General features: G+C 43.8%; 1 protein-coding gene across 1 annotated transcript in view; it reads left to right on the plus strand.

Annotated features, from left to right (window-relative positions):
* The window catches only part of RAB31 (RAB31, member RAS oncogene family), a 128,791-nt gene that overhangs the window by 99,103 nt on the left and 11,201 nt on the right, over window positions 1–18,487 (plus strand). Inside the window, exon 6 of the mRNA XM_059138939.1 lies at window positions 13,851–13,960. Within this exon, the coding sequence (XP_058994922.1) occupies window positions 13,851–13,960 (110 nt within the window). The remainder of the gene's footprint in view (window positions 1–13,850; window positions 13,961–18,487) is intronic.

An 18,487-nucleotide genomic window follows, 5' to 3' on the forward strand; every position in this document is an offset into this window, starting at 1 on the left:
ATATCACCAGGGACCAAGTGTCCTCACGCCCCTCTTGGAATCAGGGTCTCCAGGCTCTGGTATCTCTTAGCACAACACTGAGAGAGATTGGAGGAGCTGCTCTCAGTGGAGCTGCTCTCACTCCCTGAAGTGAAGAGGTCCAAGAAAAGAAAATTCGAGGTCTAAGTGGAACTCGGTTATAGTAGAAGGAAGGAAATTGGTCCTCTCAGTGTTTAACTAAAATTAACAAGTAACTTTTGGTAGTTTTTGTGTGTGTGCAGCAACGTTCTATGGGAAGTACAAGAAAAGAGAGGAAAGTATTTTCCATAGAGCTATTTGCGTCTATTTGGAAAGCCAAGAGTAGTTTGCATGGGAGGAAACGATCTAACGAGTAAATACAAGACTATATTTAATAAAGCTCCAAATGTCATGGTGCAGAAGAGACAAAAGAATTCAGGAAAAGGGAAGTCTGTAGTCATCTGGAGTGATTTGGAAAGGCTTACGGATGAAGTGTGCCCTCAGCTGCCCTGTCAGGGATCAGTCAGGTAGGAGGAAATTCCAGGAAGGGAAGGTAATGGACAGAGGCATGGAGGTGGGAGGGAGTTCGGCATGTATTATGGAGGAGAGATCCTGAAGAACACTTACTTACCTTACCCTTTGCCTGGGGAAGGGCGGGAGATACAAGGATACTGAGGGGATAGTTTATGCCTGGCTTAAAAGAATGAAGAGTGAGTGAGTGGAGCTGGGGCTTCTTCCTCCTACGTGCCCATCTCTTGTACCCCTGACACCATTCTTTGCCTGCCAGTCATGGCCCTATTGTCTCCTGAGCCTATGTTGCCTCAGGCTCCTTTGTAACAATGCTTCCTGTGGTTATCACCAGGTAAGGAGATGAAATGTACTTGCCAGCCTCAAGGCAAGGGCTGTGGGAGCCATTCTAGATTCTTGAGCAAGCGATTGGTACAATCTCCTGTGTGAGAGCTGGAGGGAGACCTGGACTTGGCAGCCAGGATGATCCTCCTACAGCTTTCCCACAAATACACCGACCACGTCTGCAATCACCAGGCATTGGTTGTTTCAATTTTTTGGATCAACCTGAGGCCTTTAGCAGATAAAGATACATCTGAAAATAAATGTTTTTTTTTTTGTTTGTGTGTGCGTGTGTGTTTTGCTAAGAATACATACACTGCTTTTATTTCTTATATATGCCTCCAAAACTCACTCCCATCTTGATGGTGGACCAAAAAGGAGTATAAGAGTTTGTTTAATATGATACAAAACAAGTAATGGAACTTGAGATGCTGGATCGTGAAAATCCAGCTTATTCCAAATACTAAAGCCCAAAAGCCAAGGAACATCAAAAGCCACCATGGAAGGTCTGTAAATATCATGGCCAGTATTAAAATGCACACGGTGTTTTCTGTATGTGAGATGAGTCAAGTGTGTGCTGCTAAGTGTGCATTTTGTGGTCCGAGATGCGCTTTTCCTTCTGATGCTGTGCCAGTGGGTGAACCCTTATCTGATGCTGGTATGGACATGGGACAGAAGGAACTGAAGGCTGGGCTCCGGGAGGGAGCCCAGCGAGGATGTCTGGAATTTTCCTTTTTTCCCCCTTGTAAACCTTTTGTTTTGGTTTTGCATTGGGGCGCCTGGGTTGCTCAGTTTTTAGGCGTCTGCCTTCAGCTCAGGTCATGATCCCGGGGTCCTGGGATCGAGTCCCACATAGGACTTGTGTTCAGCGCGGAACCTGCTTCTCCCTCCCCCACTCCCCCTGCTTGTATTCCCTCTCTTGCTGTGTCTCTCTTTGTCAAATAAATAAATAAAATAAAAATCTTAAAAAAAAAAAAAACAACAGAATAGTTTTGCATTTATAGAAATGTTGAAAATGTAGTATGAAGAGTTCCCATATAATTTTTTAAGATTCATTGATTTATTTATTTATTTTAGAGGCAGGGAGAGGCAAAAGGAGAGGGAGGGAGAGTACCAAGCAGACTCCTTGCTGAGCATGGAGCTCGACAGGGGGTCTCAATCCCACAGCCCTGAGACCCAATCTGAGCTGAAACCAAGAGTCAAATACCCAAACAACTATGCCACACAGATGCCCCAATTTTCCCCTACTATTAGCATCTTATATTACAGTAGGACATTTGTCACAACTAAGGAGCTGATATTGATACTTCATTATTAACTAAAGTTCATACTTTATTCAGATTTCATTAATTTTTCCCTGATGTCCTTTGTTTTAGTTCTAAGATCCCATCCGGAATATCGAGTATCATAATACACTTAGTTGACATGACTCTGCAGGCTCCTCTGGGCTGTGATAGTTTCTCAGACTTTCTTTTTTTTCTGATGACCTCAATAATTTTGCGGGTCCTGGTTGGGTATTTTGGAGAATATCTCTCAATTAGAGTTTGTCTGACATTGTTCTCATGATTAGACTGGGGCTATGGGTTCGGGTGAGGAAGACCACAGTGGTAAAGTGCTATTTTCATTACTTACTAATTACCACTGGCGATGCTGATCTTGGTTACCCAGCTGAGGTAGTGTTTGTCAGGTTTCTGCACCATACATTTACCTCCCCCTACTTTCCCTACTCTTGGAAGGAAGTCTATGTGCACACTCAAAGGGTAGGGATTACGCTCCCCCTCCTGGAGAGACAGATCTAGGGATGCCTGGATGGCTCAGTCAGTTAAACGTCTGCCTTTGGCTTGGGTCATGATCCCAGGGTCCTGGGATCTATCCTGCATGGGGCTCCTTGCTCAGCAGGGAGCCTGCTTTTCCCTCTGGCTGCTGCTCCCCCTGCTTGTGCTCTCTCTTTCTTTCAAATAAATAAGTAAAATCTTTAAAAGAAAAGAGAGAGAGAGGAATATCCACATACATTATTCAGAATTCTTCTGCAGATGAAATTTGTCACTTCTACCCACTTAACTAGTTTATTCAGCCATTTATTTATATCAGTGTGGACTCACAGATGTTTATTTTATGCGTTAGGTTATACTGCAGTACTGTGTTATCTCATCTGTTGCTCCAACGGTTCCAGCTTTGGCCACTGGGAGTTCTTTCTTTTGGCTCCTGTGTCCCTTTAACATATGCTTATCATTTGGGTTTTTAGGCACTTCCTTCCTTTCTGGCATAACAAGATGTTATGGACTCATCCTGCATATTTTGGGCTTCGGCCCTAGAATCAGCCATCTCTCCAAGGAGCTCTGGTTCTTCTTATTGAAGAATGGTATTTTAAAAGCCAAAATATGGGCTGTATTGGCTCGTTGACACTAGGGTGTCACTGGTTCTAGGACCTTAGAGCAAGTGGAGCTAGGAAATGCAGTATGTCTACTTGCTCAAGTGTGCATGCATTTTTGTCAGTTGGCCCTTGGACAGCATGGGGATCAGTGGTGCTGACCCCCCATTCCACCTGAAGTCTGGGTATAATTTTGACTTTCCAAAAATATAACTAGAAGCCTTATCGATAATAGAAACAGGTCATCAGCACATATTTCATATGTTATATGTATTATATACTGTATTCTTATAACAAAGCAAACTAGAGAGGAGAAAATGTTATTAAGGGAATCATAAGAGAAAATACATTTATGAGTACAGTATAGTATTTAGGTACAAAGACCTGTGCCCCTCAAATCATGTTGCTCAAAAGTCAACTGTAATTATTTCTACATCTATCCATCTGCATCTATAGTGAGATAAACATAAGTTCATTTTGATGCCTCTGGATTCTAAAATCAGAAGCACATAGTTCATTTTAACCTTCTTTAGGGGGCAGGGGAAGGATGTTTTCTGAAGTCATCAACAGATGTAATCGCTTTTCAGCCTTTTGGCTAAGACCAAGTGTAAAGTCATCAACAGATGTGTTATAAAGCAGAGTGGCAAGATTTTTGTTCTTAGAGATTTTCTTAGAAGATTCAATAATCTTTTTTTTTTTTTTAAGATTTTATTTTTAAGTAATCTCCACACCCATCGTGGGACTCAAACTCACAACCCTGAGATCAAAAGTCATATGCTCTACCGACTGAGCCAGCCAGGCATCCCAGAGGATACAGTAATCTTTTTCCTTGCACTTTCCATGCTGCCCAAAGTTTCAGAGTTTCAAAATGTCACTTCTATTATGGATTATAGCCTCTTCAATGATTTCTTTGAAGCAGCACAATAATTACTTCTATTTTTATACTGTTCATGTAGGTAGTGGTTATTCTTCCTATGTGCCACATGCTATTATAAGTAGTTCACGATAATCTTCCCAATCCTGTAAAAGAGTCTCTCTCCTTCTCCCGCCTTGATGAGGAAATTGAGACATGGAGGCTAAGGTGCTTGTGTCAGGTCTTGTACCTAAAAGGGTGTTGGTACAGCTTTACACCTGCCCATCTGTCCCGGAGCCCGTGTTCTTGACCATCATGCTCTATTGCATCTTATAAAAAGGACAAACATAATCCATGAGGGAGAATCCTTTCCAAATGACCGAGGGAAGATGGCAGCCGATCAGCTTCTCCTCAGAGGGTTTGAAACTCTTTCCTGTGGTTCTCTCCGGCCTTCTTAGGACTAGCTTCAACTTCGGTCTAGAGAAAGGGGTCTTAAGAAGCAAAGGAATGGCCAGGTCTCCCTAAAGAACCTGTGTTTTCTTCTCCGTTCTCATTCAGTTCAAAGGCTGACATTTTCCATGAGAAACAATCCATTTAAGTCTGTGGCGAGAACCTGACACTGCTTGTTTGAACTCGACACCAGGAATGTGGCCCCAGGTGAATAGCAGTTATGGACACACATGAATAAGTAAGCAAGGTCCCATGAGAACAGAAACACTTCCCAGGGTGCACATGGTGAGGGCTTTAACTGTAAGCACTTATCTCGTTGTAAATGAAAGACCCATCAGGTCTTTGCTGCAAAGGTGGTAATTACTCTTTTTTTTTTTTTTTAAAGTTCATTTGGTTTTAGTTCCACCTCACAGGGAAACCAATCTGGTTGTCTATAAGAACGAGCATTTTAAACATTTTAAATTTTGCTGCTTTAATTATTGCTAAACTGGTGGCCTCGTCAAATTGGTACACAGACCTCTTGCACAGTGAGAGAAAGTGTGAGCTAATGTGACACAACTTGCCCTGCTTATTCATTCAGTGGCTGCTTGAGGGAGTGGGGAGGGCTGAGGGCTGAGACCATTTCGTGGCTCACGGCAGCCTTTGCAGACAGCAGCCCTCCTCCACTTGGTTCTGACAGAATGTTGTGAATGATTGCTACTGCTTTTGGCAAGAATACCTTAAACATGTTGGATGGTTTTGACAAAAAAGAATTCCACCAGACATTGAACAACCGCATCCTGCTCACTGTAACCTTGCCACTTCCTCCTAGCCTGCTTAGTTGGTCTTCTAAGCTTGACCTTGGAAGGGGGCCGTGGCTGGGGGAGAGAGGAACAATATAGGGCAAAACTTGCTTTTTAAAAGATTTTCTTTATTCATTTGAAAGAGATAATGTGAGTGAGCACAAATGGCAGGAGGAGCACAGGGAGAGAGAAAAGCAGGGTCCCTGCAGATCAGGGATCCCCACTCCCACCCCTGAGGCAGGGTTCTATCCCAGGACCTGAGCCAAAGGCAGACGCTTAACTGACTGAGCCATCTAGGCATCCTGATAGGGCAAAACTTTTTAAGTGAAATGTTAACTGCTTTATTCCAGGAGTTTGGCAGAATATTAAATGCTTGGTTATTGCTGTTCTGGTGGTTTAGAAATAGAATATACATTCTAGAACAGACCCAGGCCACCAGAAAGTTTCTTTTGGGAAGAGCTCATGGGGCCACTCTTCTTTTATTTTATCACTTGTAAAATATTGCCTGAGACCTGTGTATTTGATTATGTCCTAGGTGTAGTCATCTTTTTTTTTTTTTTTAAGATTTCATTTATTTATTTGACAGAGAGATCACAAGTAGGCAGAGAGGCAGGCAGAGAGGTGAGGTGGAGCAGGCTCTGTGCTGAGCAGAGAGCCCGATGCGGGGCTTGATCCCAGGACACTGGGATCATGACCGGAGCCGAAGGCAGAGGCTTTAACCCACTGAGCCACCCAGGCACCCCAGATGTAGTCATCTTAATACAGATTTCCAAACTCATGACTTCGTAGTATCAGATTGTGAATTGGATAGACTGCAGAAATAACAAACTCAGTGTTTTACAGTCCACCCCTTAGAAGAGTTATGCTCAAGCCATAGAATGCATAAGAAGCCGTTGGGAAGTTGCCCGAATACCTATTTCTGGGACTTGCCTAATGGGCCTTTCTGGTTCAGAATGGATCTTCTTTTCTAATGAGTCCAGAATAACCACGAAGACGGTGGTCTGTAGAACACACCTGAGAGATGAGTCCCTGAGAGAATTCATGGGCATCCTCTGAGGTTGTCTAGAGAAGGCTGAATTATGATTGCTCTGTGACCGACTATAGGAATCTTGAACGTTTGTCCTCATTTTGTCTTTGTTTTTAGCATCAACTTATGTGGTTGGCTTTTTTTTTGTTTGTTTGTTTTTTTCTTTCAACTTAATGTGTTTAAGTTCTGGAAACTTCTTAGAGATTATGATTGTTCTGCATTTAAACTTCCATGAGCTCTTTGGAATACATGGTCATTCTGCCAACAGTGTGTGAGCATCACTTTTCCTCTCTGTGCTCTAACACTGCAGATACTAAACTTTTTCATCTTTGGCAATCTGATATATGAATCACGTGATCCTCATTTTCATGGGAGGTGTTTGAATTGTTAGCAGGACCAGGAAAACCAAGGTTGTCTAGTGCACAACTATTCTTCACCTATCTACAGATACTAACCAACTAGAAAATCAATCAAATCAATGTTAAAACCCACTTTATAATAGCAATACAAACCTCAAATACCTAGAAATAAGCTTTTCTGGTGTGTGTGTCCTTTTTAAATTTTGAAATCCTAGGAATGAATTTAGCAAATAATGAGCAAGAACTATATAGATAAAACATACAAGCTGTGGTAGGACACAAAACATTTAAATCAATGAAAAGGTATACTTTTCCTTGGATAGGAAAACTCAGTATTGTAAAAATGTCAGTTTGCTCTAAATTAAACCACAAATTCACTGAGATTCCACTCAAATTACCAAAAAGACATTTAAAAATAGTTTTACAAAATGATCCTAAAATTCATCTAGAAAAATAAACAGAGGGGCACCTGGGTTGGCTCATTTGGTTGAGCATCCGACTCTTCATGTCCGCTGAGGTCATGATCTTGGAGTCGTGATATTGAGACCCAGGTCAGGCTCCATACTGCGCAGAGTCGGCTTGGGATTCTTTCTCCTTGTCCCTCAGCCCTTTCCCCTGTTCTTTTCTCTAAAATCAATCAATCAATCTTTTAAAAAAATAATAATAAATAGGTAGAAATAGTAATGAAGGGACAAATCCCAACAGATATTGATATCTATTTTAATGATTGAGTAAGAAAACAATATAGCATTGTCACAGAATTGCACAGAAAATCATTGAATAGATGAGACAATCAAGAAACAGGATGAAATACATAGAGAAATTTAGTATATGATAAAGATAATTTTTAAATAAGTATAAAAAGGGATAGTTCAATAAATGGTCTTGGGATAATTAACTAGCCATGGGGAAAATGAGAAAAAATAAATTGAAAGTGGGACGAGGATTTAAATGTAAAATAACAAAAACATAAAAGTTACAGAAAGCAGATGACTGTTAAAAATAATCTTGGAAGTTAGAATGAACTGTCTAATCATGACATAAAACTCAGAAAACATAGAGGAAAATAATAGAAAGTCTGACTACATAAAAACTTCCATGTGGCAAAGATCTGAACACAAAAGATAAGCTGAAGAAATGTGGAAAATATGTTACAAAGGACTAGGTTTCTTAATATGCAAAGAGCACTTACAAATAAATAAGAAAAAAAATTCAAATCATGTGAACCAAAGTAGTTAAAGAACATGCATAAAATGTCACAAAGTAAGATATATTCATGCTTATGAAAAGTTACCATTTTTAGGGGCACCTGGGTGGCTCAGTCATTAGGCATCTGCCTTTGGTTCAGGTCATGTTCCCGGGGTCCTGGAATCAAGCCCCACATCAGGCTCCCTGTTCAGTAGAAAGCCTGCTTCTCCCTCTCCCTCTCTCTATCCCCCTGCTTGTGTTCCCTCTCTCACTGTCTCTGTCTCTCTCTGTCAAATAAAAAAATAAAATCTTTAAAAAAAAAAAAAAAAAAGAAAAGAAAAGTTATTACTTTGAATACAAGTTACTCAGAATTAATGTCAGATTTTTTCATAGACAAAGACTTCAAAATACGAGGCAATTTAACTTTGGGGTAATTTATCAAAATTAATGTATTTAATGAGTTGGCTGATATAGCCTGTATTCACTCATTCTTCTGTGGAATAGCAATGACTGGCCCACAAGCCTTCTTGGACCATAAAATGAAGGGGTTGAGTCTCATAAACCTGTGAAGGACCTTCAGATTCTGAAACAGTTAGTCTGAGCCTCCTGTTCACTTGTTTCCTCCATCTGCATCATTTCCTCGGTCTTTCTGGGGGCATTCCGTAAGAAAATGGTGCCATGCCACCATCCTTGCTGATATAGCTTTGCAGAACTGATTAAAGAAACACTGATATCACACTGATTAAGTTCTGAGTATTGTTTTGAGCACTTTATAATATCAAATTTCTTAACATGTAGAATTGCTATAAAGCATTCATCCCATCTGGTAGAATGAGGGGCATAAGACCTGGGGCAGGGGAAGTACCGTGGGAGTCACCTATCTCTATTGACTTCCAGGAGGAACCCATGGAACTGAACCTTCCTGATGAACCCCTAGGGGGGGACAGCATCATTCTGCCTTTAGTCTACCTTAAGCTTTGAATGCCCTCCCTCTCAGGTAGGGCTTCACGAATTCCTTCTTGGGGTGGTTGCCCTCCTCTTCCTCTGCCATCAATGGGGGAGGATCACGGAGAATTAAACACCTTTGAAATCAGAATGACTCAGCTGCCATGTTACCAGGTTACCTCTTGAACAACGAAACAAGGACCCTTGCTGGGCAGTGCAGCCGTTGAAAACTCTGGAGCCCACAAGAATGCTGTTTTGTGACCTCCTCCCCTATGGAGAGCCTCCCAGCGCTGTAGCCTGCTCCGGCCTCTGCCTGGGTCTGAGACACGTGACAGGCCGCTGTGTGGGCCACGCCGAAGTATAAGCTGATCAACATCAGACCTGGGTTAAAAGAAGACTCCCCTTCTGTGTGTTTCCACCCTAAGCCTGAGCCATATTGCTCTCTCTCCCCATCACTCTGCTCTTGGTCCCGACCCTGACTCTGGTCTCTTCTGATGTCCCTTGAATTTAGTGTTTTCCTGGGGAAGGGATGGTAGCCTCCCCCGATGTCCGGCTTTCCCACTTTCTCTGCCTTTAATGTCTTCCGTTGGCTCTGCATCCTGGCCACTGTGCCTGCCTGTGGCTGCTTTCCGGTGGGGGGTAGGACGTCAGACAGTTGAGAAAGAAACCCTCGGGGGCGTCTGGGTGGCTCAGTGGGTTAAAGCCTCTGCCTTCAGCGCAGGTCATGGTCTCAGGGTCCTGGGATCGAGCCCCGCATCGGGCTCTCTGCTCAGCAGGGAGCCTGCTTTCTCCTCTCTCTCTCTGCCTGCCTTTCTGACTACCTGTACTCTCTGTCTATCAAATAAATAAATATTTTTTTTTAAAAGAAAGAAAGAAAGAAAGAAACCCTCGGTGACGCTGATATGTAAGGTAGGGGCTGAAGGGGCAGTTGTGGGAAGGGTGCCAAGGGAGAAGGATGCCCCATCTACACTTCTTGCACTTCCTGGCTGGTTGGCAGTAAGTCTTTTTTCTTTTTTTTTTTTTTTAAGATTTTATTTATTTGAGACAGAGAGAGAACGAGCAGGGGTTGGGGCAGAGGGAGAGGGAGAAGCAGAGTCCTTGCTGAGTAGGAAGCCTGACTAGGACTTCGATCCCAGGACCCTGGTTCATGACCTGAGCCAAAGACAGAGGCTTAACCGAGTCACCCAGGTGCCCCTGGCAGTTACTCTTCTGGGTTATTTCTGGGAGTCCAGAATTCTGTACACAGGTTGGTCTAGAAAGTCGAAAAACCGTTTTTCCCATCAAAATTGATTAGCTGTGTTTACGCTCTGGCTTGGGAAAATTAGTTTCAATCTACCTGTTCCAATGCCTAGCACAATGTCCAGTATATGGCAGACACTTGGTAAATGTTTGTTGAAAAAAAAATGAACGAAAGCCATTAGATGCCATAGTCTCATGCAAGCCTAATGACAGAAGACCAGTGATGGCCTCCTTCTAGCTGTGGGTGGCGGGCCTACCCTGACATGCTTCTGGGGGCGTTCCCAGTGGTTTCTATTTTACCTGCAAGAGGTCCCAAGGAAGGAAATTCTCACCTTTTTAAGGCTCTTCCTTCAGACTAGTTGTGTGTAGTTGTGCCTGTTTGTTCCAATGATAATGTGCCGATGCCACCAGGCGTCTGGTGTTTAAATTCCGATAGTTACTACACGGAGTCAGCACAGATCCCACAGATTAAGGTCTCAGCCCTTCAGGACTGTCCCTCCCTCCACTTCAGATGCCAGATGAAGGTCTTGGGTATCCCCAAGTTAACCTCACTTCTTCCCAGCAGACTACCAGTTTGGGGGCTCTTAGGTCCCCTCCACAGAAGGTTCGATAGTTCAGTAGAACAGAGTTCTATGCACTCAGGAAAGCACTAGATTTAGGATTATAGGTTCCTCTAAAGAATACAAATCAGGACCAGGCAAAGGGAAGAGATGCATAGAGCAAGGGGCTCCCAGCCCCTCCGTATGTTCACTGAGTCCAACCCTCCAAGCCCTGTGCTCAAGAGTTTTCACGGAGGTTTCCTTACTTAGTCATGATTAATTAAATCTCCAATTCTCCTGTCCCCAGGGTTGGAGAGTGGGGCTGAAAATTTCAACTCTCTAATCACGGGGTTGGGTCCTCTGGCAACCAATCCCTATCTGAAACTCAGGTTTGGCATATTGGAGCTCTTTACGAATAACAAAGGACACACCTATTACCTAGGTAACTTCGTGGTTTCAGGAACTCTGTGCCAGGGAGCAAGGAGAAGGGAAATACCTATTTTTTTATACCACAGTAGAGGGAACCTGTTTTGACAGACTCAAGAGTGGTTGGTCCTTCTGATTTCAGTTCGTTGTTAGAGGGACTTCCACTGGCCCTCCAGGCTGAGTAAGAACCTGTTCTTCAGAGGACGGGATATGCCCTTCCGTTGCCTCCGCCCCTGACTCCGGTGCCTTACAGTTTGAGGATCTTTCGAACCCCACATTTTTTCTGTCTATAAAGATCCAAAGAATGGCCTCTGGAATGTGGGTGCCAATTGGGTGTCAAGGTCTGATGGGAGCAAAGGGGGCAGAGCAAGAGGGTCTTAGACCCTGCCTCCAGCCCAGACTCACTGTGTCATTTTGGGAAAATAATTTATTTCATAAGACCGTCTCTAAACACGGAGGAAGTGTGAGGACATGCTTTTCTTATCTGTCCATTTCCGGGTGCAGCGTGTAGACTGTGAGACGGTGAGCCTCCCGCCCCCAGGCTTACAGTTATGCTAGGATGGACATTTTGGACTCTGTAGCAAGTGACTTTGTTCTTGCCTTAATTTTGGCAAAACCTATTTCACTCCTCTTTGTCTCACAAAGGGACTAAGGAGAGGTGAGCTAGGGAAGCATGTGACTGTAATCTGCTCTCAACCTGAGGGGTCTCCAAGGCCTCCTTGATGGCCAGACTCGCCCCTACCCCCAGGCGGAGATTAGCAAGGCACACCCTGTCTTCCCTGAACCTCATTTGGGTAGAGATGAGCCCCACCCTTCTATCTGTGCTTTGATAAAGACTGCCGGGAAGAAAGAAAAAGTAGGGTAACATGCCCAATTGAACGCTGAAAAACACTTTTCTAGGGTGTTTCAAATGTAAAATTCATTGCCACCAAAAAACTCAAGTTTCTTTTTTTCCTCCCTTCAATCTTTGTGAGAGGCCTGTGGTTTGTCTGTTGGAAACAGTAGAGAGGGCAGCTTAAGAAGCATAGCTTTTCCCAGTGGGTCTTTGGAAAGAAAGATGATGGCGGTACAGATTGTAGCTGACAGAACTCAGGAGACTTCTTTTCTCTGGTTTGGAATCCTGGAGCCCCTGCCTTTACTATGGTAGCCTCTCCTCGAGCCCTTTTCCATCAAACTCCTGAAAAGTCCTCCTCTCATTTGATGTGGGTTCTATAATGAATTTAAATGCCAAGGATGGATTTCCCCAGTAACTTTATAATCCAGTTATAGCCTTTTTGGAGGCATTTGGAGGGCTGGAGAGAAGGGAAGGAGTTGGGAGGGGGATACAGTCTCTTTACCCCGCTCCCAGTTTTGATTTTCAGTCCGCCTTTCTGCTTTTCCTGTAGCCATCTGTCTAGGCCAGCGTTGTATTCTCCCCCGCCCACAGCCTTCGAGAGCTTCCAAATTCTTCGCCTCCCTCCCCACTCCTGTCTCTGTGGTGTACCGTTTTTCCCTAGAATGTGGGGCTGACCCTGTTGCCGTCTTGTTCTTTAGTGGCTGCTGGGCATGAGACAGGTGTCGGGGGTGTCTGCCGGCCTCTCTGCCGGGATTGCTGCTGGCGACCCCCTCCCTTCTCAGCTCCATACTGACCTTCTCTCCATTCTGACGCCGTATCATTCCGTTGTGAATCCGTATACTTCCTGTACTCTGTACACTTCCCGTACTTCTGTATACTTCCTGCACTTCTGTACACTTTCTGTACTCTGTATACTTCCTATACTTCTATAAACTACCTACATTCGTATACTTCTGTACACTTTCTGTGCTACTTGTGTACACTTCCTGTACATCTGTACACTTTCTGTACTTTTGTACACTTTCTGTACTTCTGTACCTTCCTGTACTTCTGTACTTTTGGTACTTCTGTACTTCCTGTCATTCCAAGTGCTTTATTGCCTTTATTATCCGCGTATTGCAAATGTTACAATGTTGTGAGTTAGAGTAACCATGGAAGTTTGTCTTTGCTCTCAAGGGTAGGTTCCAGAAGGCAGGGATTACTGTTTTCTCTAGCACCTACAAGAGAGACTGGCGTATAATAACCACTCAATAAATATTTGTTGAATAAATGACTAAACTTCTGGGGGAACAGGAACAGTGTCTTTTTAATCTTCAGAGCCACCACAGCATCTTCCTATTAAAAATAGGTCAGTAAATGTCTTTCTAGGTTATTCATTTAAATAGAGTTCATGCCCTAACATCTTTGCAGGAAGAGACTTTTACAGGCAAAAGTCCGGTTCGGTCCTATTGCGTCACAGCCTTTAGCTATAACCATGGTCATTTCCAGACATTCACATCCTGTTGCATATTCTCGCTGACATGTGAAAGACAAAATGCACAAAGTTCTGCAAGAGCATGTGTGTTGCAGGACTGTGCACATGTGTGTTCATGCACATACACACAGACAAGTTAAAAAAACGATGAGTCATTTTTTATGGGAAAAGAATTGAAATCAGCCCGAACTCTGCAAGCTGAAATGGATGTGGCCATCTTCCTAACGAGTTTTTCTAATGTTCTAGAATTCTTTCCTTCAGTGGAACCGGGCACAGCATTTTACATATGGAGGGTGGGGAAGGTCTTATAATTCCATGGATACCAGTGACCAGGTTTTAAACTTTCACCATTTTCACAAATACTAGCTCTCAGTATTTGCCAAGAGACCGAGTGGTTATTCAACAGGACTTAGATAAAGGAGCTGTTTCTGCATGAGCTTCCTGTTTGATTTTTTTTGGGGTTTTGTATTATACAAATGAGCATTCATTTCTGTCTGGGTGTGACCTCTTTTCTAGGGAAGTTCCCTTGAAGGACGCTAAGGAATATGCTGAATCCATAGGTGCTGTTGTGGTTGAAACAAGCGCGAAAAATGCTATTAATATCGAAGAGCTCTTTCAAGGAATCAGTAAGTACCTGAACTGCGTTTTTGGCTTTGCTTACGTTTGTATGCTTCTGAGAGTCACAGGATACAATCCCGGGGTGCCACCTAAGAGCTTTCCCTCTGTGGGACTCTGTCTGGTGCCATGGATATAGAACTTGGAGTCTGCACTTGTTACTCCTGACCTATGTACGGAGATTAGGAATCTCCATAGTTCTTGTGCCTTAACCTGTCGATTCTCTGTTTTATGAATCAAAATGAAATAAGTGTGTTGCAAAAGAAGTCATCATGATTAGAAAAGTGTATGTGGTTTTTTTTTTTATTTTTTTAGATTTTATTTATCTATTTGACAGAGAGAGACATAGCGAGAGAGGGAACACAAGCAAGGGGAGTGGGAGAGGGAGAAGCAGGCCTCCCACTAAGCAGGGAGCCTGATGCAGGGCTCAATCTCAGGACTCTGGGATCATGACCTGCGCTGAAGGCAGACGCTTAATGACTGAGCCACCCAGGCGCCCCATGGTGTGTGTTTTGTAGCATGTTGTGTTAATATGTTGAGGGGGAGAGAAATACAACAGACAGTGATAAGGTGTAGGAAATTCAAGTCACGTGTTAAACGGAATGATTCTAGGTAAACAAAATAAAGGAAACTTTTGGTAATTCCTTTCGCCTGGTGGTCATCAAAAAAAATGAGTCTCCATCCCACAAGAACTGAAATTGGGAATTAGGCGGACAGTCAATTCTTCTCATTTCTAATTAGCCAGTTAATGGCAGGGAAGGTGGCCCCTTCTTTTGTCTCCTGTTCTGGGTCACATTATCATTCCCTTTCTTTATGCTGTTCCCCATAAATAACCTTTATCTAGGACCTGTGCTCCAGCTGATGGCCAGATTTCCCCTTCACAACTTCTTTGGTAAAAATGTTTTGCATTGGGTCCCCTCAGAGAGCTTCTTGCTGCCCGCTGTCTTGGGAGACTGTCCTGGGATGTCCCCAGAGCATAACAGGGGACTTCACCCAAGTATCAACCTTTCCTGATGGGCTGGGACTCCGAGGCCTGGGGTACCCGCCTTAGGAAGAGTCGAATCCCTGAACAGTTGGCAGTTGTTCTCAAAGGTCTTATCTGGTTCCAGATAATTCCAGAAGGGAATTCCAGAGGGGAAACTGATGGTTTGATCTCTCTTCTGCCTGCGGTCATTGTTGGCGGGGCACTCAAAGTTAGAGGGGCTGTCACTTCCCAGAACTGATCTGATTTCCTTTTAACCGGTTTTGGTTCATTACACTAGGCTCCAAGAACACATAGCAGGGATTATTTTGTTTGTTTCTCTTGGCTTGATGGGGAATTTCACTTGGAGAGGGGGAACTCTGACATGGGCTACTTACATGATACAGAAATACACAAAAACACACACAGCCTCAGTCTTATTGTTCACTGGGGTCCACATTACCTTTTCTCCCACCCTCCTTCAGAGGCGTCGTGTTCCTGCTGTTATTGAACACTCGCAACAGAACGATGTTCTCCAAACTCATTGACCTTAGCAGTTGAACTCCAGAATGCTAGGCTGTCATTTTAGGTTGGAAACCCTGGATCCCCAGACTCCTACTCCTTCCTGAAAATGGGCCGTGGCCACAATGCTCGACTGTGAAGGGACTGCTCAGCTGCCTGCCCTCTGTTTCTGTGGAACGCTGGGTGACATCTTAGAGCTTTTGTCCTGAACTCATTCCATTAACCTCATTTTCCCTCCTGTCAAACTCTTTTCCAGGGGCGTTCGGCTTTTCTGGTATGTTAGGCAAGTATTCAACATTTTGTTTTGATTAAAGGTTTTAATTAGTGAAGCCAGATAACTCCTGAAGACTATGACATTGACCCCTTTCCTTCATGCAGCTCCTTATGCGTTCTGGAACCCTCTCCCCAGCACAAGCCCCTGGCAGGCAGGTGGTGCAGACGGCAGCGGCCAGGGAAGGAAGCACAGTGCTCTGCACCCTTGGAATTCGGCTTGAGGTTTCTGCCCGAGCTAGGAGACTTTCCAAGGTGTGCACAGATCATGATTAAAATAAAGGGGGAAATAGGAACCGTAAAGAAAAAAATAAGCCCAAGTGGCAAGTATTGATATCTTACCAGAAATATACCTCTTTGTATGGTGCATCTCTTCACCCACATGAGGTCTTTATGGCTCAAGGTGATGATGACATTGAGTAAGGAATTCCCAAGATCTTGGTGGTCTTCTTCACTGGAGAAAAAGCACATGTTTGCAGTGCCTGGGTGGCCCAGTTTGTTAAGGGTCTGCGTTCCGCTCCGGTAATGATCCCGGAGTCCCGGGATCGAGCCTCCCGCTCCTGGCTAAGCGGGGAATCTGCTTCTCCCTGTACACCTCCCCCAGTCATGGTCTCTCTCTCTCTCTCTCAAATAAACAGATAAAATCTTTAAAAAAAGAAAGAGAGAAAGAAAGAAAGAAAGAGCGAGCATGTGTTTTCTTTAAAGCACTGGGTAATTATGGCTTCAAATTATGGCTTCAAATAATTAATTCCTATATAAGCCATAGAGTAGATGTACCACCTCATCTTCTATGTCAAATAAACAATTATTTCTCTCGCATTATACACGGCCTGCCGCAAGACCTCTAGCCGCATGTATCCTGTAAGCGCTGGTGCCTCTTTACTCCTTCAGGTGAATTTCTTCAGAACAGTGTTGTAGCCTAATTACAGGTTAATTTAAAATGCAGTACCAAGTACACCTAAATACACTGCAGCAGACATTTCGTTTATTTTCCTTTTCCCTGTTCCTACTTGTATTACATGCGCTCCTCCCTGAGCTCAAAATAGAACGGGATATTGCTGACTTGTACACTCCCCAAAGCAATGTTCCAGAGACAAACGTGCCCAGGAGAAAAGATGCAATAAAAAAAAAAAAAAAAAAAGTGGTGAGAATAAAGGCCCTTTGAAAAGGTATGCTTAAACAAAATTAATTCATACTGACTTGGAGGAAGAGACAGATGATTCTCTTCTATATTCCCAGAGTGTTCATAAACCAGAAAGAGACAACCATGTTTCCTAGGCATGAGTTAATGTACTTATGAACTGGAAATTGTTTAGCAACTATTATCTGTTTGTGAAGGCTGAAGCTACCTTGTAAAGGATTTGGGTACTGCCCTGTTTTGGGGGGTGGGGAGCTGGGCACAGCCTGTCCTCATGTGGTGTCCTCTAGTTGGCATTCCTCCACGTACCCTTTTCCCAATCCTGGTTTTGGAGCTCCTTTACCCCGCTGTCTATGGCTCGTTCTCCTCCATGCATTTCTCCCCAAGGTTGTTCCTTTCTCTTTCTTGAGATCTTATACCTTTATTTGGAACATTGATGCTTTCCTCCTTGAGCTGAAAGATAAAGAACTATTCTTGGCCAAGAAAATTTTGATACATTTGAGCATTTGGACTAGTGTATGAAAGCGCAAAGATACTCTGTTGCTATTTGCTCTTGATGGTGTTACATATCAAAACCAAACTCCTGATAGTTTTCCTTGTGAAACTCCTCTCTCTGCTGGACTCTGGTCTTGGCAGGTGGGGTTCGGAGGTCTCGTGTCTGCTCCCCATAACGCTTCTTCTTTACCTCCTCCATCACACATCTGCTGTCTCAGACCCTGAATGTGATTCTCCTCCTTCCTCCCGGCCAATCACAATTCCTTGAAGGGTGCAGTTCCTATCTTTTTCCTTATGGAAATGTCATTGGCCCCAACTCTTTGGGTGGCTCCCAAGGTTCCTTATGGCTTCCCCATCATTCTGACATTTGAACACATTTAAATGATGAAATTAAATGAACATGTTAAATGAATACTTCAAATGGTTCTCCAGATGCTTTAGGTGTATACCTACAACAAGGTCTCTGTGAGCAGATCTTACTGTCATATTCTCTGTAATGCTAAGATGAGTAAATAGGATAGGGCTGAATTCAGATTTTTGAGTTTGGATCTTCATCCTCCCTAATAATGTGCCAGAGGCAATATTTCAGTGTGACTGCTAGATCAAGAGAAATGCAGCTGTCCTACTATGGGAACTTAATGATGGATGATCCCAGTCCATTGGACAGGCTTGGTACCTCTTCATACATGTGTTTAATAAACACATCCTGTACTCATCTGTGGGTCAGGTGCCTTGCTAGACACCGAGGACACCAAGATGAACAAAGCTGGCCGTCAAGGCCGGAGACAGCCTATCGGCACAGAGTAGACTGTGCATGTATAATTACACATTGTTATAAATGCTTTGAAGCAAAAGAACAGGACCATGGGGATAGTGACAGGTGGGGGGATGTCGCTTCCCAGGCAGGGCGCTGTTGCTCTCATGCAGAAGGAGGGAGGGTGGGATGGGGTGGAGGAACGTGGACGTGAATTTCAGAAATCTTTTGGAAGTGGAATCAGGAACACGGGAAAGAGGCAGGGCGTGGGGACCGAGGGAGAAAGTGGTACAAGCCAATCCTCGTTCTCTAGGTCCCCTTTCCTGGCCCATGAAGCCTATCTTGGGGCTGCATCTGAAGGGAACCTACCAGACTGCATTCTGGAGCGTGAGAAGCAC

This window comes from Mustela lutreola, chromosome 11, assembly GCF_030435805.1.
Source record: "Mustela lutreola isolate mMusLut2 chromosome 11, mMusLut2.pri, whole genome shotgun sequence".
Classification (NCBI taxonomy): domain Eukaryota; kingdom Metazoa; phylum Chordata; class Mammalia; order Carnivora; family Mustelidae; genus Mustela; species Mustela lutreola.